Source organism: Choloepus didactylus, chromosome 12, assembly GCF_015220235.1.
Source record: "Choloepus didactylus isolate mChoDid1 chromosome 12, mChoDid1.pri, whole genome shotgun sequence".
Classification (NCBI taxonomy): Eukaryota; Metazoa; Chordata; class Mammalia; order Pilosa; family Megalonychidae; genus Choloepus; species Choloepus didactylus.
Window position 1 is genome coordinate 19,669,572 of NC_051318.1, and position 25,115 is coordinate 19,694,686.

At 38.8% G+C, this 25,115-nt stretch overlaps 1 protein-coding gene across 1 annotated transcript in view; it reads right to left on the reverse strand.

Moving 5' to 3' along the window:
* PARP4 (poly(ADP-ribose) polymerase family member 4) overlaps positions 1 to 25,115 on the reverse strand; it is a 130,169-nt gene that overhangs the window by 7,246 nt on the left and 97,808 nt on the right. The window contains exons 26-27 of the mRNA XM_037799895.1: positions 2,194 to 3,537; positions 1,038 to 1,137 (exon numbers count right to left, since the gene is read on the reverse strand). Of these exons, the coding sequence (XP_037655823.1) occupies positions 1,038 to 1,137; positions 2,194 to 3,537 (1,444 nt within the window). The remainder of the gene's footprint in view (positions 1 to 1,037; positions 1,138 to 2,193; positions 3,538 to 25,115) is intronic.

Consider the following 25,115-nt stretch of genomic DNA (forward strand, 5'->3'; position numbering starts at 1 on the left):
GCTCTGTATTACTCTTCTCAAGTTCAAAACACCTTTTTGATGTTTTGCCACCACATCAGCCCAACTTTTAGGGCTCCCCCTCTAGTTGCTCCCCTGGGATAAGGTACCCTAAGTTCTCCTCACTCCAGTGTCTAGAGGCCCCTGCCCAGTTACACGAGTGTCTCAAATCCAAACAGCCATCAATCAGATACTTGATTGCCCAACTGCTAACACCAACCCTAGACTCTAATAAAGCCTGCAGCCCACAGTCTCTCTTCGTTCTCTCACTTCCCCCTTGCAGTTGCCCTGTGTCTGGTTGTACTCCCGGTGGCCCTGCATGGTGTGCAGTGTACTTCTCTGGGAATTGTAACCAATAAATCTAACCTGTTTTAAAACCTCTCCTCTCCTTGTCTCTAAACCTGACTTTACCATACCTGAATAATTGAAGTGTTTAACATTCTAAGACAAGCTCTGGCAAACTAAGGCACTCTTCAAACCTGTTTTCTCTTCCTGAGCACAAAGCTAAACGACATTTCCCAGCCCTTTTGTATCCGAGTGAGACTAAGTGACTAGTTCTTGCCACATTTTCTCACTTTTCTTCCTGTCATCCAGGTGGATGATGTCAGTGTAATATTTTTTCCTTCTTCTTCCTTTTATTTTTCACCAGGGTAATTTTAAAGCCACATGTTGAAGACCATAGACACACAATATGGAATGAGCCTGGGTTTCTAAATTTTTCATGGAGTACAGCTTCCCTGTTGATTAATATTTGTAATGTGACAAAGAAGATGATCTTTTATTGAGTTAAGCTACTGATATTTGGGGAGTTGTTTCTCAGAGTAGTTAGGACTAGGAATGCTAATAAATTTGTGCAGTTAATACCTTAATTAGCGGTAAAGATATGACTATAAACTAATCCCTTGTTTCCTTTGTTGGTTAACAAATACAACTCCATTTACACATAACCTACATAGTTATTACATTAGTACTATTTATAAATTAATTTATAACAATTTAGAGCATTCCATTCAATGCATGCTGGAAAGATAGTGACTTACCTAGAGACTGAATGCCTTTTGCTTCAAGAAAGCTATTTAAAATTTTTGTATTAAGGTTTAATATAAATCCCAGTTCTGACGTAAGTTTCCAGAAGCCATCCTATGAAAGTAAAAAATCAAAACAAAATAAAAAACAAATTTAAGTTCCATTATTGGGATTGCATTACATAAGAAATAAAATAAGTTTTCATTCTTTTCAATTCAGTTAATTAAAGCATTTCTAAAACTTTTATTACTGTGGAATCAAAGTTCTTCATAGAGTAATGATGCAGAATTGTTTTGAATCTCGTAAACACTAAGCTGCACACTAAGTACCTAGCAGTGTTTATTTAAAAAAGCTGAATGAAGTTCATGTATAGAGAGTTTGAATAATGGTACTACACATTTTTTTTTGTTCTAACAATGCTTTGAACCAATGTTTCTTAAATATAATGATTCCTTTTGTTTAACATAAACATTTTACCCTTTCAAGTCTGAAACTTGAAAATGACAGTTTCAAGAAATATAAAATTGTCATATTGAACATGCTCTGTAAAACTACATTGACACATTCCCTGTTTCCACCATCCCCTGTCCACCCCTGCTAGGAGTCACTGCTTTAAAGGCTGATCTTCATCATGTGGTAAGCCTGAACATGAGAACTCTAACCTTGAAGCAGATAGAGACAGACTCCAGGTCTTAGGGGAACTAGGATAGGAAGCAGAAAGGAGGATGCAGACTTAGGCAGGTGCACAGGTTAAAGGATCTATAACAACAATTAAAAAAATAACAGTAATAATATGTGCCAACCTGAATGAACTAGTGCCAGGTACTCTTCTTTGACTCTTTCAGCAACTTTTTGCTTAGGGTCTATTATTATACCCACTTTGCAGATGAGGACACTGGGGCACAGAAAGGTTAAGTAACTTATTCAAAATCACACAGCTAATAAGCAGTAGAGCCAAGATTTAAACTCCGACAGTCTCACTCTGGGGTCCACACTTTTTTTTTGGTACAAGAGTTTTTCAATTGAAGGAAGCACTGTGTTTTACATTTTGGCGCAAGTTTCGGCCTTACCATGGTCTGGTAATAACAGATCCCTGGCCAGCTACTTTGAATCAAACTGTTCTAAACTATGAAGCTAACTAACTACAGACTTAAAGAGAAAGATCAATACCTCGGTTTGTAAACTGAAGAGCTCAGTCCAAGGCACAAAGTTCATCCAACTTTGTTTGCAGACTATGTCATCTTCATCTTTTTGTGCCTGAAAGCTTGAGGGAAAGTCACTTCTTGTTGTGTCAGCTTCAATCACCTCCCTTTTTAAAAAACGACTTGCAAGAGATACTTGTCTCTCATCATCACTTTCTGTTTCAGAAGAGCTTTCATGATATAAGGCAGTACGAATACCATGCTGGAGAGAATCTAATGATTCACTTCTGACAGAAATATTTGATGGGGAAGAATCTCCTGGGTCATCGTGGGCAAGCGCAAATAAAGCTATTTGCGGCTTGTAACTGGTGCTTAAAGGAACCGGGGAATTCTGTAAATGAAATGAGGGGGTAGCAGAAGGATGAGCAAAGCCAAAACTCCTGGCAGGAAGAGTTGTAGGAATTTGCCTGTGAGGAAAGGCCAACACACGGGAATCAGCACAACTGCTGACCTTTTCTTCTAGACAAATTTCAGACCCCTGGGAGCCAAACAAGGTAGCTGAAAAAGCAGAACCAGGGAGGGATCCAATGGGTGGACTCTGGGAGAAGAACATGGGAGGAGAGTGCATCACGTGGGAACCAGCACAACTGGTGACCTTTCCTTCCAGACAAATTTCAGACTGCCTCGAGCCAAACGACGCAGGTAAAGAAGCAGAACCAGGGAGAGGTCCAACAGGTGGGCTCTGGGAGAACAGACTGGGAAAAGAGTGCAACACATTGGAACCAGCACAACTGTGGCTGACCTTGTCTTCAGCTGTTTTAGACTGTTTGGAGCCAAATGAGGCAGCTAAAGAACCAAAACCACCAGCGTCTCCAACAACTGGGTTCTGGATAGGCAGCCTGAGAGGAGAATCCGACTCAAGGGAGACATCAATACAACTGCCCGTCTCAAGGTCTTGGTCATATTTAGATGGACCAAACTGCTTGGGAGTAGCAAGAGAACCAGAAAGAGTGCTCTGAGGAGGTAAATGGGGAGGAAAGAAGGAATCAGAATCAACCTGGGGGGCAACTAGGCAGGGTATACAAGGGGCTGCAGCACCAAACAAACGAGAATGCTTGGAAACAGCCTTCTTTGGTAAAAAGGATATACTATGTTGTCTAATTTCTGTTTCTTTAAATGGATCCATCTGACTTAAATCCAATGGCTTTCCCACATTTCCAAATCCATAAGTGAATGTTAAAGGTTGTACTGGTAGTTGCGAATCCAACTCCGCCATTTCAGGAAACTCCAGCTTAGATGATTTCAATTTTTTTTTTTTAGACAAAAGTTTATGTTGCAATTCTTCACTCAATTCAGAGGATGCTGAAACAGACTGCCCAAAAAGGAAAATTATAATGTAAGGAAAAATGCAGAATAAAACTAATAATCAAACAAACATGCTTAAGACTTCGCAATCATTAAGCAACTGTTTATTCCAGAGGATAAGCCCAAGAATAAATAATTAACATGGGTAGGTACATTGAAAATAAAACCAGAGAGACCTTTAAGTTCATTTAAGTATAACTCCCTCATTTTATAGACATGGAATCTGAGATCTAGAGAAAATATCAGCAATAAATCCATCAGGTACTTGGTACATAAAGATCATAATCTCTCTTTGTTCTTATTATCACAGAATTTTAAGCACCCCTTCATTTCACATATGAGGAAAATGAGGACCATTCAAGTAAAGTGACTGGCTCAAGATTTTACAATTAGCAGTACCAAAAGTGTAAATTAGCCATAAAATAAACTAATAATTTGAGATAAATTATTTTAGCCTTTTATACTGCTTTACAGAAGTATTATGAAAATGAGAAAATGGAAAAGGCATTTCAAAAGTTTTAAAGTAACTAAATGAAGATATATTTAAACCAGATTATGAACAATATGCAAAACAAAAAGGAAACGATGCTTATGTTACTATGATTTGAATCAAAATATAAAGAGTGTCCCTTTCAAAGTTGCATGTAAACCTTAAAAAACTGCATATAAAAGTTTCATAAAAGTTGCATATAAAAGTTTTAAATGGGAGGAGAGGATCTAAGATGGCGGCATAGAGAGGAGTGGAAGCTAAGTAGTCCCCCTGGAACAACTAAAGAAAACCAGAAACAACTAGTAAATAAACCGGAATAACTGCAGGGGGACAGACGTGACCGTCCACTCATCATACACCAACTTGAATTGGGAGGAATGCCTGAGATCACAGCATAAAATCTGTAAGTAAGAACTGCGGATCCAAATCAGGAGACCCCTCCCCCACAGCCCGAGCTACAAAGCCTCGTGCTGCCAGAGAGAAGCTTTCTCCCAGCAAGCTAATATAGCTCAGCTGAGCTCCAACTGGGGTTTTAATTAGCGAGTGTGAACTGCTCACTACAAGGTACGAATCCCCAACAAGTAGACAGAGGCTTTGGGTGACAACTGACCTTGGAGAGCTGGAGGGTTGCCTCGGACTAGCTCTGTTCCTTTCTTGACTCAGTGGAGAAAGCCTGGGCCATTCTCAGTTCCCAGTTCTGTGACCCAGACAGGGGTGTGGCACAGGCAGAGAGAGACCACTGAAATGCTAATAACCTCCCCCTATAGAGTCCATCTTCTTTAAGAGGAAAGGGGTGGGGCCCAGCTCTACTACCTGCCTTTCAGTCAGAACTTACACCAGTCAAGAATTGTAGGCTAATCTTTGCATCAAGCAGAGAGTGCCCCTGCAAGGCCCGGCAGCCCGGGGCTTCCCTTGAGGGACAATGCACACTAGTGACATAGCACAGCCTTCCCTCAGCAGAGGTCCTGGAAGATCACAGCTGAGAAAGGGGGCCCGCTTGGAAAACCCAGGGACGCTACATCAATGCTGATGGTTTGTGGGTCAGCGACAGAGAAAAGCTGGGACAAAACTGAAATGAAGGCTTAGACTCTTGCAACAGCCTTGAATCTCCGGGAACACCTGGGAGGTTTGAATATTAAAGCAGCCCTGCCTCCCTGACCACCCAGACACACGCACCACATTCAGGGCGGATGGCTCCAACAACAAACCCAAACTGAGTTCGCCAGCTGAACCCCACAAAAATCATCTCCCCACACACCACAGAGACAGAGTTGGGGAGAACTGACTTGAGGGGTATAGGTGACTTGCAGATGCCATCTGCTGGTTAGCTGGAGAAAGCGTACGCCACCAACTTGTATTTCTGAAAAATTAGATTTTTTTTTTTTTTTTTTTTTTTACAACTTGAAAGAACCCTATCAAGTAAAGCAAATGCCAAGAGGCCAAAAACAACAGAAAATCTTAATGCATATGATAAAACCAGACAATATGGAGAACCTGATCCCAAACACCCAAATCAAAACATCAGAAGAGACACAGTGCTTGGCACAATTAATCAAGCAATCACAATTGAGGAATGAAAACATGGCACAGGATATAAAAGACATGAAGAAGACCATGGAACAGGATAAAAGAGACATAAAGAGGACCCTAGAAGAGCATAAAGAAGAAATTGCAAGATTAAATAAAAAAAGAAGATCTTATGGAAATAAAAGAAATTCTTGGCCAAATTAAAAAGACTCTGGATACTCATAATACAAGATTAGAGGAAGCTGAACAACGACTCAGTGTCCTAGAGCTCCACAGAACAGAAAATGAAAGAACAAAAAAAAGAATGGAGAAAAAAATCAAAAAAATCGAAAAGGATCTCAGGGATATGATAGATAAAATAAAACGTCCAAATTTAAGACTCATTGGTGTCCCAGAAGGGGAAGAGAAGGGTAAAGGCCTAGAAAGAGTATTCAAAGAAATTGTTGGGGAAAACTTCCCCAACCTTCTACACAATATAAATACACAAAGCATAAATGCCTAGTGAACTCCAAATAGAATAAATCCAAATAAACCTATTCCAAGACAGATTCTGATCAGACTCTCAAATACTGAAGAGAAGAAGGAAGTTCTGAAAGCAGTAAGAGAAAAGTAATTCACCACATACAAAGGAAACAACATAAGACTAAGTTGTGACTACTCAGCGGCCACCATGGAAGCGAGAAGGCAGTGGCACAACATATTTAAAACTCTGAGAGAGAAAAATTTCCAACCAAGAATACTTTATCCAGCAAAACTCTCCTTCAAATTGAGGGAGAGCTGAAATTTTTCACAGACAAACAAATGCTGAGAGATTTTGCTAATAAAAGTCCTGCCCTACTTCAGATACTAAAGGGGGCCCTACCGACAGAGAAACAAAGAAAGGAGAGAGAGACATATAGAATTTTAACAGACATATATAGAACCTACATCCCAAAGCACCAGGACACTCATTTTTCTCTAGTGATCACGGATCTTTCTCCAGAATGGACCAAATGCTGGGACATAAAAAAGCATCAATAAATCAAAAAACAAAAACAGAAACAAAAACAAAAACACAACTGAACATATTCAAAGCACAATCTCTGACCACAATGGAATACAAATAGAAGTCAATAATTTTTGAATTGTAACTCCACTATTTACTTCCTACAGGATATAAAATACACAAACTCTAATGACAAATCAGTGGTTTTGAACTCAATGTAAAACATGTAATTTTTGACAAGAACTATATAAAGGTGGGGGAATGGAGAAGTATAGGTACATAGTTTATGTGTCCTATTGAAATTAAGTTGGTATCAAAAAAAAAACACAAGATTGTTATGGATTCAAGGGTTTAATTTTAAGCCCCACAGTAAACACAAAGAAATTATCAGAGAATATGACTATAGAGATGAAAAGTAGAGTATGGGTCAAGAGAAATGGAGGAAGGGGCAATGGGGAGTTAAGAAGTGAGTGTAGGATTGCTGTTTGAGGGGAAGGGAAATTTCTAGTAATGGATGGTGGGAAGGTGATAGCATTACAACATTCTAAATGTGATTAATCCCACTAATGGAATGCTAGGGAGGGGGTGGAATGGGAAGATTTAGGCTGTATATATGTTTCCACAATTGAGGAAAAAAAAAAAAAGGCAGTCTAAATAGATGACAATTGAATGCCAAGGATGACCCTGGATGGGATCTGAGAATGCAGGACAGGAGGCTCAAAGGGACACAGTTGAGACATAAGGAAAAGGAAATATAGAATGTAAGCTTTGTATCATTGTTGAATCTCTTGTACTTCTTAGCTGTGCTTAATGGGATTGCATAAAAGAATGTTCTTGTTCATGGGAATTGTATATCTGAATTATAGTGTTTGTTCAAGGATGTGTGCAGCTAGCTCTTACATGTTCAGAAGACAGAGCAATAGATGATGAATGATAGATAGGGAGAGAGGGAGGGAGGGAGGGAGGAAGGGAAAGAAATAGCGGTGTGACAACATGTTAAAGTTAGTGGATTGGGGTATTGGGGGGGTCAGGGAATGCTGGAGTTCTGTGTTTGGGGTTTGTATTGTTTTTGCAACTGTTCTATAACTTTGAATTTATTTCAAAATAAAATGTAAAAAAAAAGAAATTAATAAATTCTCTTATAATCCTTCTAAAAAAAAAGTCTTAAATGGATGACAAGTCCTTGAGAGTCAGGTTAATACTTTTGTAAATAATTAGAACCTAATCATACCAAAGTAAATGAGCTGTTAAAAAAAGGAGTAGCCCTTTTCCAACTCAGCCAAGTTTCAAGTATACATTTAAATAGTGAACATTCGCAGGGTATATGACAAAACACAAATTAAGAAATAATATCTTTAAAATAATGCTTACCTGATTCAAAAAATTATTTTCTTCTGGAATTAGACAAGCATATTGGAAAAAGGGCAATACTGATGCACAAGACCTATCAGATTTTTATACAACTGTAATAATTAAAACCAACAGATCAATGGAAGGTTCAGCAATAGACCATAAAGCATGTGGGAATTTAATAGATGATATATGTTACATTTCAAATCAATGGGAGGAAAAAAAGAATTATTCAATAAATGGTGTTGGGAAAAGTGGGGAACAAACTGGAAACTAATAAAGTTGGTTCCATACTTCTTATCTTATAGCAGGACAAATTCCAAATGGATGAAAAATTTAAATGTAAACATGAAACCACACAACTATTTAAAGAAATAAAGGGAAAATTTTAAAGAGTATAATCTCTGAGTAGGAAATGCACATCTAAACACGACAACCAACCAACCAAAGAAAAACCTAAAATGTTATTTAACTGCACTAAAATATGCAGGACAAATGATCATAGTCATTCATGAGCATTCCCATATCATTAAGATTACCCTCAATATCTTATCTGCTCTTATTAGATTATCATTCCCCCTTTACTTGCTGCTGTCTGTCTCTAGATCCCTAAAATAATATTGTTGTTTAACATTTTTCACAGATTTCATATTAGTGGTAACATACAATGTCTCTGCTTTTGTAACTGACTTATTTCACTCAACATCATGTCTTCAAGGTTCATCCATGTTAAATGCTTCATGACCTCGTTCCTTCTTACTGCTGCATAGTATTCCATCAAATGTACCTACCATATTTTGTTTATCCACTCATCTGATAGTGGACATTTAGGTTGCTTCCATCTCTTGGCAATTGTGAGTAATGCTGCTATGAACATTGGTGTACAGATATCTGTTCTTGTCACTGCTTTCAGGTCCTCTGGGTAAATACCAAGAAGTGAAACTGCTGTATCATAGGGTAAGTCAATACCTAGTTTTCTTAGGAACCGCCAAACTATTCCGAGTGGCTGAACCATTATACAGTCCCACCAGCAATGAATAAGATTTCCAATTTCTCCACATCCTCTCCAGCATTTGTAGTTTCCTGTTTGTTTAATGGCAGCCATTCTTATTGGTGTGAAATGATACCTCATTGTGGTCTTGATTTGCATCTCCCTAATAACTGGCAAAGCTGAATATTTTTTCATGTGTTTTTTAGTCATTTGTATTTCCTCTTCAGAGATATGTCTTTTCATATCTTTGGCCCATTTTACAATTGGGCTGTTTGTACTACTGTTGTTGAGTTGTAAGATTTCTTTATAGATACAAGATATCAGTCTCTTATCAGATAGATGGCTTCCAAATGTATTCTCCAATTGAATTGGCTGTCTCTTTGACAAATTCCTTTGAGGTACAGAAGCTTTTAATTCTGAGGAGTTCCCATTTATCTATTTTTCCTTTGTTGCTTGTGCTTCAGGTGTAAGGTCTAAGAAGCAACTTCCTAATACTAGGTCTTGAAGATGTTTCCCTACATTATCTTCTAGGAGTTTTATGGTGCAGTCTCTGAGGTCTTTGATCCATGCTGGATTAATTTTTGTATAGGGTGTGAGGTAGGGGTCCTTTTTCATTCTTTTAGAAATAGATATCCAATTCTCCCAGCCCCATTTGTTGAAGAGGCTGTTATGTCCTAATTTAGTGGGTTTTGGGGCCTTAACAAAAATCAGTTGACTTCCAGCAAGATGGTGGAGTAGGTGGGGTGGATGGGCTTCTCCTCCAACAGAGTAACTAGAAAGGGGCTGGAGGAAACACCAGGGACTGTGGTTCCAGGGTGTGACTGGCCATAGAGGGTTCCCCACAGTTCATGGAGGGGATACCTGACAAAAATGGAGGAGAGAAGGCAGCTCAAGGAACAGGGTGAGTTCATTTCCAAACAGACAGCACCTCCTCCAATGCACCCCCCCCACCCAGGCTGGTAGCAGCAAAACTGCTGCCCGCCAAGGGAGTGAGCACCACAACTTGACAGTGGGGAGCTCCCATGAGGGAACCCAGTGGGCTACAATTGCTCTTGCTCAACAAAAGTATGGGTGGTGGTGGGCAGGGTGCAGCACTGAGAAGCTGGGAAGGCAGAGGAGCCATATTGACAATTGGGAGCCCCCCCACACCCCAGACACTCGTGGGTGCAGGGCAGGCCGACAACCAGCAGGCAGGGCCCACTTCCCAGCTGCGGTGTGCCCATGATCAAGCTCTCTGTGTATCTGCTTGGGGCCCACCTTGCAGCCCCAGGACCTGGATTCACCAGAGCACACGAAGATCCGGTGCACTGATTGGTTCCCCACTCAGTTTAAACTCTGCCCACTGCACAGAAGTTGGGGAATGACCTACTTGAGAGTGCCACCTGCTGGCAGGCTAGGGAAACTGCACTCCAGCATGCTGTGCCTCAAGAGTGCCACCTGCTGGTAGACTTGGGAAACCACACTCCAGAAAACCAAATCATATATACTCATATATATTCACTTCCCAAAATAACTCTATCAAGACAAGCAAATGCTCCAAAGCCAGCAGAATATTATCAAGCACTTCAAGGATATAGAAGATATGGACAAGTGAAATCAACAAATTAAAAAGCCAGAAGAGACACATAATTTGGGAGTATTAATCAAAGAAGCACTCACAAATATCAATGTAATGGCTCAGGACGTAAAGGATATAAAGACCCTAGAAAAGGATAAAGAAGAATTTGCAAGAGTAAATAAAAAAATAGCAGATCTTATGGAAATAAAAGATAGTGTTAATCAAATTAAAAATATTCTTGAGACATGTACACCAGATTTGAAGAAGCAGAGGAATGAATTAGCAATCTCGAAGACAGGGTGATGGGAAGTGAAAGCGCAAAAGAATGAATGGTGAAAAAGATTGAAAAATTTGAAATGGATCTCAGGGAAATCATGGACAATGTGAAGCACACAAATACAAGAATCATTGGTGTTCCTGAAAGGGAACAGAAGAGTAAAGAGCTAGGAGGTACATTGTAGTTTGCTAATGCTGCTGGCAAGCAAAACACCAGAAATGGATTGGCTTTTATAAAAGGGGGTTTATTTGGTTAGCTGGGAAGGCATGTGGCTGGCGTCTGCTCCAAAGTTCTGGTTTCAAAATGGCTTTCTCCAAGGACGTTCCTCTCTAGGCTGCAGTTCCTCAAAAATGTCACTCTTAGTTGCACTTGGGGTATTTGTCCTCTCTTAGCTTCTCCAGAGCAAGGGTCTGCTTTCAACAGCCATCTTCAAACTATCTCTCATCTGCAGCTCCTGTGATTTCTTCAAAGTGTCCCTCTTGGCTGTAGCTCCTCTTCAAAACATCACTCACAGCTGCACTGAGTTCCCTCTGTCCATCAGCTCATTTATATGGCTCCAGTGACTCAACTTAGACCCACCCTGAATGGGTGGAGCAACACCTCCATGGAAATTATCCAATCAGAGTCATCACCCACAGCTGGGTGGGGCATATCTCCAAAGAAACACTCAAAGAATTCTAATCAACACTGATAACATCTGCCCACACAAGATTAAATCAAAGAGAATGGCATCTGGGGGACATAATATATTCAAACTGCACAAGGTATATGCAAAGAAATTGTTGGGGAAAATTTCCCAACCCTTCTAAATGACATAAATATCCAAATTAAAGATGCCCAACAAACTCCAAAAAGAATAAATCCAAATAAACCTACTCCAAGACATATACTGCTTAGATTGTCAAATGCTGAAGAGAAGAAGAGACTTCTGAAAGCAGCAAGAGAAGCAATTCACCACATACAAGGGAAACAACATAAGATAAGGTACTGACTACTTGGCAGTCACAATGGAGGCAAGAAGGCAGTGGTATGACGTATTTCAGATTCTGAAAGAGAAAGATTGCCAACCAAGAATTCTTTATCCAGCAAAGCTCTCTTTCAAAATTGAGGGAGAGTTTAAAATTCTCACAAACGCTGAGAGAATCTGTTAACAAGAGACGTGCCCTGCAAGAAATACTAAAAGGAGCTCTACCAGCTGAGAAAAAAAGAACAGAAAGGGAGGTGTGGAGAAGAGCACAGCAGTGAAGAGTTTTTAGTAAGGGTAAAATAAAGGAAAAACACAGAGAGGGGAAGAAAAATAGATCTAACAACTAAAAACCAAAGGATAAGATGGCTGGTTCAAGAACTGCCTTCAAAGTAATAACTTTGAATGTGAATGGATTAAACTCTCCAATTAAAGTATACAGACTGGAAGAATGGTTTTAAAAATATAAGCCAGCAATATGCTGTTGACAAGAGACTCATCTCAGACCCTGTGACACAAAGAGACAGAAAGTGAAAGGATGGAAAACAATATTCCAAACAAACTGCAATCAAAAGAAAGCTGGGGTAGCTATACTAATATCAGATAAAATAAACCTTGCATGCTAGACACATCTACAACAATAGTGGGAGATTCCAATACACCACTATCTTCTATAGATAGAACAACTAGACAGAGGACCAATAAGGAAACTGAGAACCTAAACAACATGATAAATGAATTAGACTTAACTGATATAGATCGTTACATCCAAAAATATCAGAACACACATTCTTCTCTAGTGTTTTCCAGGATAGATCATATGTTGAGGCACAAAACAAGTCTTAATAAATTTTAAAAGACTGAAATTGTTCAAAGCACATTCTCTGACCATAATGGAATGCAACTGGAAATCAACCACCACCAAGGAACCAGATCTTTTACAAATATATGGAGGTTAAACAACACACTCCTAAACAACCAGTGGGTCAAAAGAAATTGCGAGAGAAATTGGTAAATATCTACAAACAAATGAAAATGAGAACACAACATATCAAAACCTGTGTGATGCAGCGAAGGCAGTGCTGGGAGGGAAATTTATAGCTCTATCAAAAAGCAAGAAAGAGCTAAAACTAGAGACCTAACTGAACAACTGAAAAGGCTAGAGAATGATCAACAAACTAACCCTAAAGCAAGTAGACAAAAAGAAATAAAAAAGATTAAAGCAGAAATAAATGAGCTGGAGAACAAAAAAACAATAGAGAATAAATAAAACCAAAAGTTGGTTCTCTGAGAAGATCAAAAAGATGGACAGACCCTTAGCTAGACTGACAAAGTTTAAAAGAGAGAAGACCCAAATAAACAGAATCAGAAATGAGAAGGGTTAATTGCTACAGATCCCATGGAAATTAAAAATATATATATCTTAAGAGCATACTATGAACAACTGTATGCCAACAACCTAGACAATTTAGAGGAAATGGGCAATTTAGAGGAAATGGAAAATTTCCTGGAAACACATAAACAATCTAGATGGACCCAAGAAAAAACAGAAGACCTCAACAAACCAATCACAAGCAAAGAGATAGAATCAGTCATCAAAAGTCTATACACAGGGGCAAGATGGCAGAGTGGTGAGGTGTAGGTTTTAGTTACTCCTCCAGGGCAGTAGATAGAAAGCCAGGAACTGCGTGAACTGGACACCGCAGAGCAATTTGACTTTGGGCATACTTCATACAACACTCACGAACGTGTGGAACAGCTGAGATCAGCAAAATCTGTAAGTTCTTGCAGCCAGGGAACCCATGCCCCTTCCTGCCAGGCTCAGTCCTATGGGAGGAGGGGCCATCAGTGCTGGTAATGAGGAGGGAGAACTGCAGTTGCAGCTCTGATTGAAAACTCATATTTCTAAATGAAAGTCCAAACATAGATAGACTGAGACCAGACACCAGAGAATCTGGGAGCAGTCAGCCTGGTGGAGAGGAGATAGGGATAGCAAAACCAAAACCAAAACCAAAAACAAACAAACAAAAAAAAAGCAGAGACTTTTTGGAGTTCTTGTGAACATAAAACGGAGAAGGGCAGGGCTCAAACAGAATCAGGCTCATAGGCAAATTCAGAGGGTGAGGTTCCTTGTCTCTGCTTTCTTGATTGTTCCTTAATGGCCCTAATCTCCTTGTCTCTTAGCATTTCAATACCCATTAGATATGCAAGGAGGGCCCTTCTTTTTCTTAGCAGAGCTAAGATAGCTCTGAGAGACAAAGCAATAAGTCCAGTGGCTGAGATAATTCTCTAAACACCACAACTTCCCAAGTAAAGGAAGGCGTTCCCTTACAACATCATCCCAGAGGGCTGGGAACACTCCTGCCCAGTGCCAGCGCCACAGCCCAGAGCTTCTCCAAACAACCCAGTGTGACTGGAAGTGTTTCCAACAACACGCACCCACACCACAATGCTGGGCATGGACAATAGCCCTTTGCTTGCTGCAGCTAATTGTCCTGGAGCTGGGAAGGTGGAGCTGTGTGAAAAGGGGAAATTACATGTCCCATTCAGCCATCCTTTCAACAGACTGGGAAAGCCACTACACAGCCCTGTGGCCCAGAACTTTTCTTGGGGGACAGCGCTAAAATGTGACGTAGCACAGTCTTCCCTCAGCAGAGGACCTAGGAGGGCATGGCTTGGAAGAGGGACCCACTCGTAATTCCCAGGGATCATATGCCAATACCAAGGACATGTGGTTCAGTGGCAGAGACAAAATGTGGCGAGACTGAACTGAAGGATTAGACTATTGCAACAGCTTTAAATTTCCAGGAACACCTGGGAGATTTGATTATTAAAGCCACCCTCCCTCTCTAACCAGTTGCTCAGACACACACCACATATTCAGGGCAGGCAGCACCAACTACACACACAAACTTGGTGCACCAATTGGATCCCACAAGACTCCCACTCCCACTCACCACAAAGACGAAGTTGGAGAGAATTGGCTTGAAGGGAATAGGTGGCTTGCGGATGCCACCTGCTGGTTAGTTAAAGCGTACTCCATGAAGTTGTAGATCTGACAAATTAGAGAAAACTGTTTGAATTGGCCTACATATCCTAAAAGAACCCTATCAAGTTAAGCAAATGCCAAGAGGCCAAAAACAACAGAAAATTTTAAAGTATATGAAAAAAAACAGATAATATGGATAACCCAAACCCAAACACCCAAATCAAAAGACCATAGGAGACACAGTACTTGGAGCAATTAATCAAAGAACTAAAGACAAACAATGAGAGCATGGCACAGGATATAAAGGACATGAAGAAGACCCTAGAAGAGCATAAATAAGAAACTGCAAGAGTAAATAAAAAAATAGATGATTTTATGGAAATAAAAGAAACTGTCAACCAAATTTCTGGCTACTCATAGTACAAGACTAGAGGAAGCTGCACAGCAAATCAGTAACCTTGAGGATGACAGAATGGAAATGAGAGAACAAAAGAAAGAATGGGGAAAAAATTGAAAAAATGAAAACGGACCTCAGGGATATGATAGATAATATAAAATGTGCAAATATAAGACTCATTGGTGTTCCAGAAGAGGAAGAGAAGGGTAAAGGTCTAGGAAGAATATTAAAAGAAATTGTTGGGGAAAACTTCCCAAATCTTCTAAACACCATAAACGCAAAAATCATGAAAGTACAGCAAACTCCAAATAGAATAAATCCAAATAAACCCATTCTGAGACATATTCTGATGAGATTGTCAAATACTGAAGAGAAGGAGCAAGTTCTGAAAGCAGCAAGAGAAAACCAATTCACCACTTAACAAAGGAAACAGCATAAGACTAAGTAGTGACTACTCAGCAACCACCATGGAGGTGAGAAGGCAGTGGCAGGACATATTTACAATTCTGAGAGAGAAAAATTTCCAACCAAGAATACTTTATCCAGCAAAGCTCTTCTTCAGCTTAAAATTTTCACAGGCAAACAAATGCTGAGAGAATTTGCTAACAAGAGACCCGCACTATTGAGATACTAAAGGGAGCTCTACCAACAGAGAAACAAAGAAAGGAGAGATATGGAGAAAGTTTCAGTACTAAAGAGATTCAGTATGGGTACAATGAGGACATTAGGAAAGAGAGGGAAAAATATATCTGACAAACATAAACCAAAGGATAAGATGGCTGATTCAAGAAATGCCTTCACAGTAACAACACTGAATGTAAATGGATTAAATTCCCCAATTAAAAGATATAGATTGGCAGAATGGATTAAAAAAAAAAAAGAAGAACCATCAATATGTTGCATACAAGACACTCATCTTAGACATGGGGACACAAAGAAATTGGAAGTGCAAGGATGGAAAAAAATATTTCATGCAAGCTACAGTCAAAAGAAAGCAGGAGTAGCAATATTAATCTCAGATAAAATAGACTTTAAATGCAAGGATGTTATGAGAGACAAAGAAGGCCACTACATACTAATAAAAGGGGCAATTCAACAAGAAGAAATAATAATCATAAATGTTTATGCACCCAATTAAGGTGCCACAAAATACATGAGACAAACAATGACAAAACTAAAGGAAGCAATTGATGTTTCCTCAATAACTGTGGGAGACTTCAACACATCACTCTCTCCTATAGATAGACCAACCAGACAGAAGAACAATAAGGAAACTGAAAGCCTAAACAATCTGATAAATGAATTGGATTTAACAGACATATATAGAACATTACATCCCAAATCACCAGGATACACATTCTTCTCTAGTGCTCATAGAACTTTCTCAAGAATCGATCATATGCTGGGACATAAAACAAGCCTCAATACATTTAAAAAAATTGAAATTATTCAAAGCACATTCTCTGACCACAATGGAATACAAGTAGAAGTCAATAACTGTCAGAGACTTAGAAAATTCACAAATAACTGGAGGTTAAACAATATGCTCCTAAACAATCAGTGGCTTAAAGAAGAAATAGCAAGAGAAATTGTTAATACATAGAGAAGAATGAAAATGAGAACACAACATATCAAAACCTATGGGATGTAGCAAAAGTGGTACTGAGGGGGATATTTATAGCACTAAATGCATACATTAAAAAGGAAGAAAGAGCCAAAATCAAAGAACTAATGGATCAACTGAAGAAGCTAGAAAATGAACAGCAAACCAATGCTAAACGAAGTAGAAGAAAAGAAATAACAAGGATTAAAGCAGAAATAAATGACATAGAGAACAAAAAAACAATAGAGAGAATAAATGACATCAAAAGTTGGTTCTTTGAGAAGATCAACAAGATTGAGAAGCCCCTAGCTAGACTGACAAAATCAAAAAGAGAGAAGACCCATAAAAAAAAAATGAATGAGAAAGGTGACATTACTGTGGATCCCAAAGAAATTTAAAAAATTATGAACCATATGCCAACAAACTGGATAATGTAGAGGAAATGGACAATTTCCTGGAAACATATGAACAACCTAGACTGACCAGAGAAGAAATAGAAGACCTCAATCAACCCATCACAAGCAAAGAGATCCAATCAGTCATCAAAAAGCTTACCACAAATAAATCCCCAGGGCCAGATGGCTTCATAGGGGAATTCTACCAAACTTTCCAAAAAGAACTGACACCAATCTTATTTAACCTCTTTCAAAACATCGTAGAAAATGGAACACTACCTAACACATTTTATGAAGCTAACATCAATCTAATACCAAAACCAGGCAAAAACGCTATAAAAAAAGGAAAACTACAGGCCAATCTCCTAATGAATATAGATGCAAAAATTCTCAACAAAATACTTGCAAATTGAATTGAAAGACACATTAAAAAATCATACACCATGACCCAGTGGAGTTCATTCCAGGCATGCAAGGATGGTTCAACATAAGAAAATCAATTAAGGTATTACAGCACATTAACAAATAAAAAGAGAAAAATCAAATGATCATTTCAATAGACGTGAAAAAGCATTTGACAAAATCCAACATCCATTTTTGATAAAAATACTTCAAAAGGTAGAAATTGAAGGAAAGTTCCTCGATATGATAAAGAGCATATATGAAAAACCCACAGCCAGCATAGTACTCAATGGTGAGAGACTGAAAGCCTTCCCTCTAAGATCAGGAACAAGATAAGGATGCTTGCTGTCACCTCTGTTATTCAACATTGTGCTAGAAGTGCTAGCCAGGGCAATCCGGCAAGACAAAGAAATAAAAGGCATCCAAATTGGAAAGGAAGAAGTAAAACTGTCATTATTTTCAGATGATATGATCTTATATCTGGAAAACCCTGAGAAATCAATGATACAGCTACTAGAGCTGATAAACAAATTAAGAAAGTAGCAGGATACAAGGTTAATCCACATAAGTCAGTAATGTTTCTATATGCTAGAAATGAACAAAGTGAAGAGACACTCAAGGAAAAGATACCATTTCAATAGCAACTAAAAAAATCAAGTACCTACAAATAAACTTAACCAAAGATTGAAAGATCTATACAAAGAAAACTACACAACTCTACAGAAATAAATAGAAGGGGACCTTAAAAGATGGAAAAATATTCAATGTTCATGGATAGGAAGGCTAAATGTCATTAAGATGTCAATTTCACCCAAACTCATCCACAGATTCAATGCAATCCCAATCAAAATTCCAACAACCTACTTTGCAGACTTGGAAAAGCTAGTTATCAAATTTATTTGGAAAGGAGAGATGCCTTGAATTGCTAAAAATACTCTAAAAAGGAAAAATGAAGTGGGATGACTTACACTCCCTGACTTTGAAGCTTATTATAAAGCCACAATTGTCAAAACAGCATGGTATTGGCACAAGACAGACATAGTGATCAATGGAATCAAATTGAGAATTCGGAGATAGATTCCAGATCTACGGCCGACTGATCTTTGATAAGGCCCCCAAAGCCACTGAACTGGTTCCTAACAGTCTTTTCAACAAATGGTGCTGGGAGAGTTGGATATCCATATCCAAAATGATGAAAGAGGACCCCTACCTCACACCCTACACAAAAATTAACTTGAAGTGGATCAAAGACCTCAATATCAAAGACAGTACCATAAAACTCCTAGAAAATAATGTAGGGAAACATCTTCAAGAGCTTGTATTAGGTGGCCACTTCCTAGACCTTGCACCCAAAGCACAAGCAACAAAAGAAAAAATAGATAAATGGGAATTCCTCAAGCTTAGAAGTTTCTGTACTTCAAAAGAATTTGTCAAAAAGGTGAAGAGGCAGCCAACTCAATGGTAAAAAATTTTTGAAAACCATGTATCTGACAAAAGCTGATACCTAGCATATATAAAGAAATCCTACAAATGAATGACAGTAGTACAGACAGCCCAATTATAAAATGGGCAAACAAAAAAAATATATGAAAAGACATTTCTCCAAAGAGGAAATACAAGTGGTTAAAAGTCACATGAAAAAATGTTCATCTTCACTAGCTATTACAGAGATGCAAATCAAGACCACAGTGAAATATCATCTCACACCAATAAGAATGGCTGCCATCCAAGAAACAAGAAACTACAAATGATGGGGAGGATGTTTTGAAATTGGAACTCTTATTCATTGCTGGTGGGACTGTATAACGTTACAGCCACTCTGGAAGAAAGTTTGGCTGTTTCTCAGAAAACTGGATATTGAACTACCCTATCATCCGGCAATTCTACTTCTTGGTATATAACCAGAAGATTTGAAAGCAGTGACATGAACAGACATTTGTACACCAATGTTCACAGCAGCACTGTTCACAATTGCCAAGAGAGGGAAACAAACGCAAGTGTCCTTCAACAGATGAGTGGATAAACAAAATGTGGTACACACATACGATGGAATACTATGCAGCAGTAAGAAGCAACAAGGTCTTGAAACATGGCAACATGGATGAACCTCGAAGATATAATTCTGAGTGAAATAACTGAGATGCAAAAGGAGAGATATTATATGTTAACACTTCTATGAACTATCTGAACAATGTAAAATCAATGTCCTATAATGTATGAATATGGGGACCTAGTGAAAGACAGAAGCTAGTGAGGGGAATGATAGTCTAATATGTTCAGATATGTTAATGATGGTGAATTCAAAGGTGTAATAATAAATAGGGGTGGTGATTGTTAATGGGATTATAAGTATCAGAGCTGTATTGAAGGCGAACAGGAATGAAAGGGGTTGTTTAAAGGCATGTTTCCCACAGATCAGTGCCACAAATATAGACAGGTGCTTGCATGATATAGTTCTAAGGTATGGCATTGGCACAGAGAGTTGACAATGGAAGGTTCATGGGAAAAATCTAAACTTTGCATACTAGGGACTATAATTAATAGGAATACCATACTCTACAAAAGTTTCACTCACTATGCTTATTCATCAGAAACTTAAATTCTTCAGAATGCCCCTACGCCAGCTAAGCCCCGAAACCCAGAGGAAGAGTCTCTTCAAGAACATCAACTAGATGTGTCCCCTTTGCTTATAAAGTTGACACCCCTTTTCAACATGAACAGGTTAGGGTGGACACTGCCTAGACATCCCTAAAGATCAGGAAAGTGATTAAACTAGAGGAAGGGGTGGCAACAGACAAGATGGAATTTTTCCTTAGTTGCTAGGGCATTAGAATAGTTAGAAGGAAAAAATTGAAATGGTGGAACTGTACCCCATAGTATCCTTTGCAATTTGTTATATAGCTAGTAGTTAAATTGTAATTTGAAAGCTATATCTTTGTGTATATATGTTAGATTTCACAATAAGGAAATAACTGAAACTAGGTACTATAACTCATAATCACTTTAGCAATATCCTATATATCTACCAGTTAAAACATACTTTGAAAGATATCACTTTTTTGAATATATGTTAGATTTCATAATAAGGAAATAACTGAAACTGTGGAATTGTAACCTATAATATTCTTTGAAATTTGCTAACTACTTGTTAAATTGCACTTGGAGAGTTATCACTTTTATGTATATATGTTATATTTGATCACTTAAAATATGACAGAAAAAAATCAGTCGACCATAGATCTGGGGTCTATTTTGGAATTCTCAATTTGATTCCATTGATCAAATTCTATCTTTGTGCCAATATCATGCTGTTTTGATTACTGTGGCTTTATAGTAGGCTTCAAATCAGGCAGTGTAAGTCCTTGCACTTAGTTTTTCTTTTTCAGAATATTTTTAGCAATTTGAAGCATCTTTCCCCTCCAAATAAATTTTCATGATTAGCTTTTCCAAGTCTGCAAAGTAGATTGTTGGAATTTTGATGTGAATTGCATTAAATCTGTAAATCAGTTTGGGTAGAATTGAGATCTGAACTATGTTTTGCCTTCCTATCCATGAACATGGAATATCTCCCCATCTCTTTAGGTTACCTTCTATTTAATTTAGTAGAGTTATGTAATTTTATGTATAGAGGCCTTTACAGCCTTGGTTAAGTTTATTCCTAGGTACTTGATTTTTTCAATTGCTATTGAGAATAGACTCACTTCCCTCCATGCTGTCAACCGGCTCAGTGGTGTTACAGGCTGCACATCACCCATCTTGAATGCAGCCACTCGATTTCTCCAAGTAGGCATTCAGTATGGGTGTAGAAGTCATTGCTCAGGTGGCAGGACCCTGGAACTGCTGTTCTGGAGCATGTTCTGTCCTTTATTTAGTGTTTTTCACAGAAATTAGGAGAGACAGAAAATCCTGCTCTGTCTCTCCTAATTCACCATCTTGGAAGCCTTCACTGGTGTTTTCTTTTATTGGAAGGGTTTTAATTACAAATTCCATTATTTAACAAATATATGGATGTTCAGATTTTCTATTTTTCTAAAGTGAGTTCTGGTAGTTTGTGTTTTTCAAAGAATTTGTCTATTTCACTTAAGTTGTCAAATTTATTGGCATAAAGTTGTTCATAATATTTCCTTATTACTCTTATAACTTATGTAGGATCTGTAGTGATGCTCCCTTTTAATTTCTGCTATTGGTAATTTATGTTTTCTCTATTTTTTCCTGACTAGTTGTTTAAATTATTTCTGCTCTTATTTTTATTCCTTTCATGATAGGCATAATTCTAAAGCTAGCATTAGAAGATTCTTGTTCCATTTATTAAATCAAATACTACTCAAGGTACTGCAATGAAAGGACTTTACAGATGGAATTAAAGTTACTAATCAGTTGATTTAAGATTGTGAGAGTATCCTGGATTATCCATGTGGGTCCAATGTAATTTCATAACCCCTTAAGTGCAGAAGAGGAAGACAGAGGGATGTGACAGAAGAAAGAAACATAAGAGAGAACAGACAAAAGAGGAAGATAGGATTCAAAGAATGATAAGGATTTGAACTGCTACTGCTAGCTTTGAAGATGGAGGAAAGAGGTTTGGGAGTTGAGAATAACCACTGCCTGACACCCAGCAAAGAAACAGGGAGTATTGTCTTATAACTGCATGGAACTGAATTCTGCCATCAACCTAAATGAGCATGGAAGTGGATTCATCCATTGAACCTTCAAAAAGGAATGCACACTTTAGAAGACAGTGGCATAGAGAGGAGTAGAAGCTAGTTAGTTCCCCTGGAACAACTAATAAACAACCAGGAACAACTGGTAAATAATCTGGAATAACTGCTGGGGGACAAATGTGACTGACCATCCACACATCATACACCAACCTGGATTGGGAAGAATGCCCGAGATCACAGCATAAAATCTGTAACTAAAAACTGTGGACCCAAGCTGAGAGCCCCTCCCCCATGGCAGCCCAAACTGCAAAGCCTCACTGTGCTAGAGAGCAGCACTCTCTGAACAAGTGAATATACCTCAACTCAGTTCCAACTGAGGTTTTAATTAACAAATGTTGACTGCTCAATACAAGCTATGAATCCCCAAGAAGCAGACAGAGGCTTATGCTGACAACTGACCTTGGAGAGCCGGAGGACCTCTCCAGGAGGGAAGGGGAGTCCAGAGGATCTGGTGCCATCTCTGGCCAATGGGTGAACCTGAGTGTGGCCATGGACTGGCCCCGAAGGGGGTCTTTGTGCCCCTTTTTAGGCTCAGTGGAGAAAGCCTCAGCCATTTTCATTTCCCAGCACTCTGACCCAGACAGGGATGGAGGTAGCAGAGTCAGAAAGACTACTCGAATGCAAATGATACCTCCCCATGGTATCCTCCCTAAGAGTCAAGAGGTAGTGCCAAGCTCTACTACCTGCCTTCCATTACAACCAGACCCCAGAACCTGGGGAAAAACAGGTAAGGCCACATCTCCCTACACCAGTCTGGAGTGAATGGCTGACAGATGCCGCCTGCTGGACAGAAAAGCACAGTGGCTTGAGGCCTCAAGGTGTGTATCAATCTTCTAAGACACACCCTCAGGGAGACCTGATACTATTTCTTCCTTCTGAAATCTGAGCTCATTCTGGTCTGGGAAAAACTGATTGGGGTAACCAAGGAAACCATGCCTAGACAACAGAAAACAACAACCTACACTAAGAAAAATGAAGTTATGGCCCGGTCAAAGGAACAAACTTACACTTCAACTGAGATACAGGAATTGAAACAACTAATAATAAGTCAATTCAAAAAGTTTAGGGGAGATATGGCAAAAGAGATGAACCGTCTAATGAAAACACTCAGAGTACATAAGGCAGAAATTGAAAGTTTGAAAAAACAAGTGGCAGAATCTATGGAAATGAAAGGCACAACACAAGAGATGAAAGACACAATGGAGTCACACAACAGCAGATCTCAAGAGGCAGAAGAAAACACCCAGGAACTGGAGAACAAGACAACTGAAAGCCTATACACAGAAGAACAGATAGAGAGAAGAATGGAAAAATATGAGCAACATCTCAGGGAATTGAATGACAACACAAAGCACATGAACGTACATGTCACTGGTGTCCCAGAAGAAGAGAAGGGAAAAGGGGCAGAAGCAATAATAGAGGAAATAATGAAAATTTCCCATCTCTTAGAAAAGATACAAAATGACAGAACCAAGAAGTGCAGCGTGCCCAAAACAGAATAGATCTGAATAGGCCTACGCCAAGACACTTCATAACCAGATTATCAAACATCAAAGACAGAGAGAGAATCCTGAAAGCAGCAAGAGAAAAGTGATCCATCACATACAAAGGAAGCTTGATAAGATTATATGCAGATTTCTCAATAGAAACCATGGAGGCAAGAAGGAAGTGGTATGACATATTTAAGATACTGAAAGAGAAAAACCACCAACCAAGAATCCTATACCCAGCAAAATGTCCTTCAAATATGAGGGAGAGCTTAAAATATTCTCTGACAAACAGACAATGACGGCGTTTGTGAACAAGATATCTTCTCTACAGGAAACACTAAAGGGAGCACTGCAGACAGAAAGGAAAAGACAGGAGTGAGAGGTTTGGAAAACAGTTTTGGGAGATAGTAGCACAGCAATGCAAGTACACTGAACAACGATGACTGCGAGTATGGTTGAAAGGGGAAGGTTAGGAGCATGTGGGACACCAGAAGGAAAGAGGAAAGATAAAGACGGACTGTATAACTCAGTGAAACCTAGGGTGTTCAATGATTGTGTTAAAAGGTACAAATATGTTTTTACATGAGGTAGAACAAATGAATGTCAACATTGCAAGGTGTTAAAATTAGGGTGGGATTGAGGAGAAAATAGAATCAATGGAAACTAGAGACTATAATTAACAGAAACGTTGTATTATGCTTCCTTTAATGTAACAAAGGCAATATATCAAAGCTAAATGCATATGGGGGGAGGGGGACATAGGGGACAGGTATGGGACTCTTGGAATTGGTCTGACTCTTTATTCTACTTTGATTTAATGCTATTTTTCCTTTTGTTGCTTCCTAGCTGTCATGTTTTTCAATCTCTCTCTCTCTCTCTTTTTTTTTTTTTGTCTCTCTACCTTCTTTGTTTCTTCCTCCTTCTTTGTGGAAGAAATGGAGATGTCCTTATATAGATAGTGGTGATGGTGGTGAATACATAAATACTTGACTATACAGGGAACCATTGATTGTTTACTTAGGACAGAATGTATCCTGTGTGAACAACATTGATTTTTTTAAAATGGGTTGATGAAGAACCTTTGAGGGCACTATATTGAGTGAAATAAGACAGACACACAAGGACAAATATTGCAGGGTCTCACTGATATGACATGAAATATAAGTTACCAGGATATAGAACAGCGCTAGAGAATGGGGACTAGTTGCTTATTACGAGCAGAATGTTCAACTAGGGTGAACTTAAACATTTGGAAGTGGACAGAGGTAATGGTAGCACGTTGTGAGAATAACTGATAGTGCTGAATGGTCTGTGAATTTGGTGGAAAGGCTAAGCTCAAAAGTCACATATGTCACCAGAAGGAAAGTTGGAGGTTAAAAGATGGGAATGTCTTAAACAGTGAATCTTATGGTGGACAATATCTGTGATTAACAGTACAAATATTAG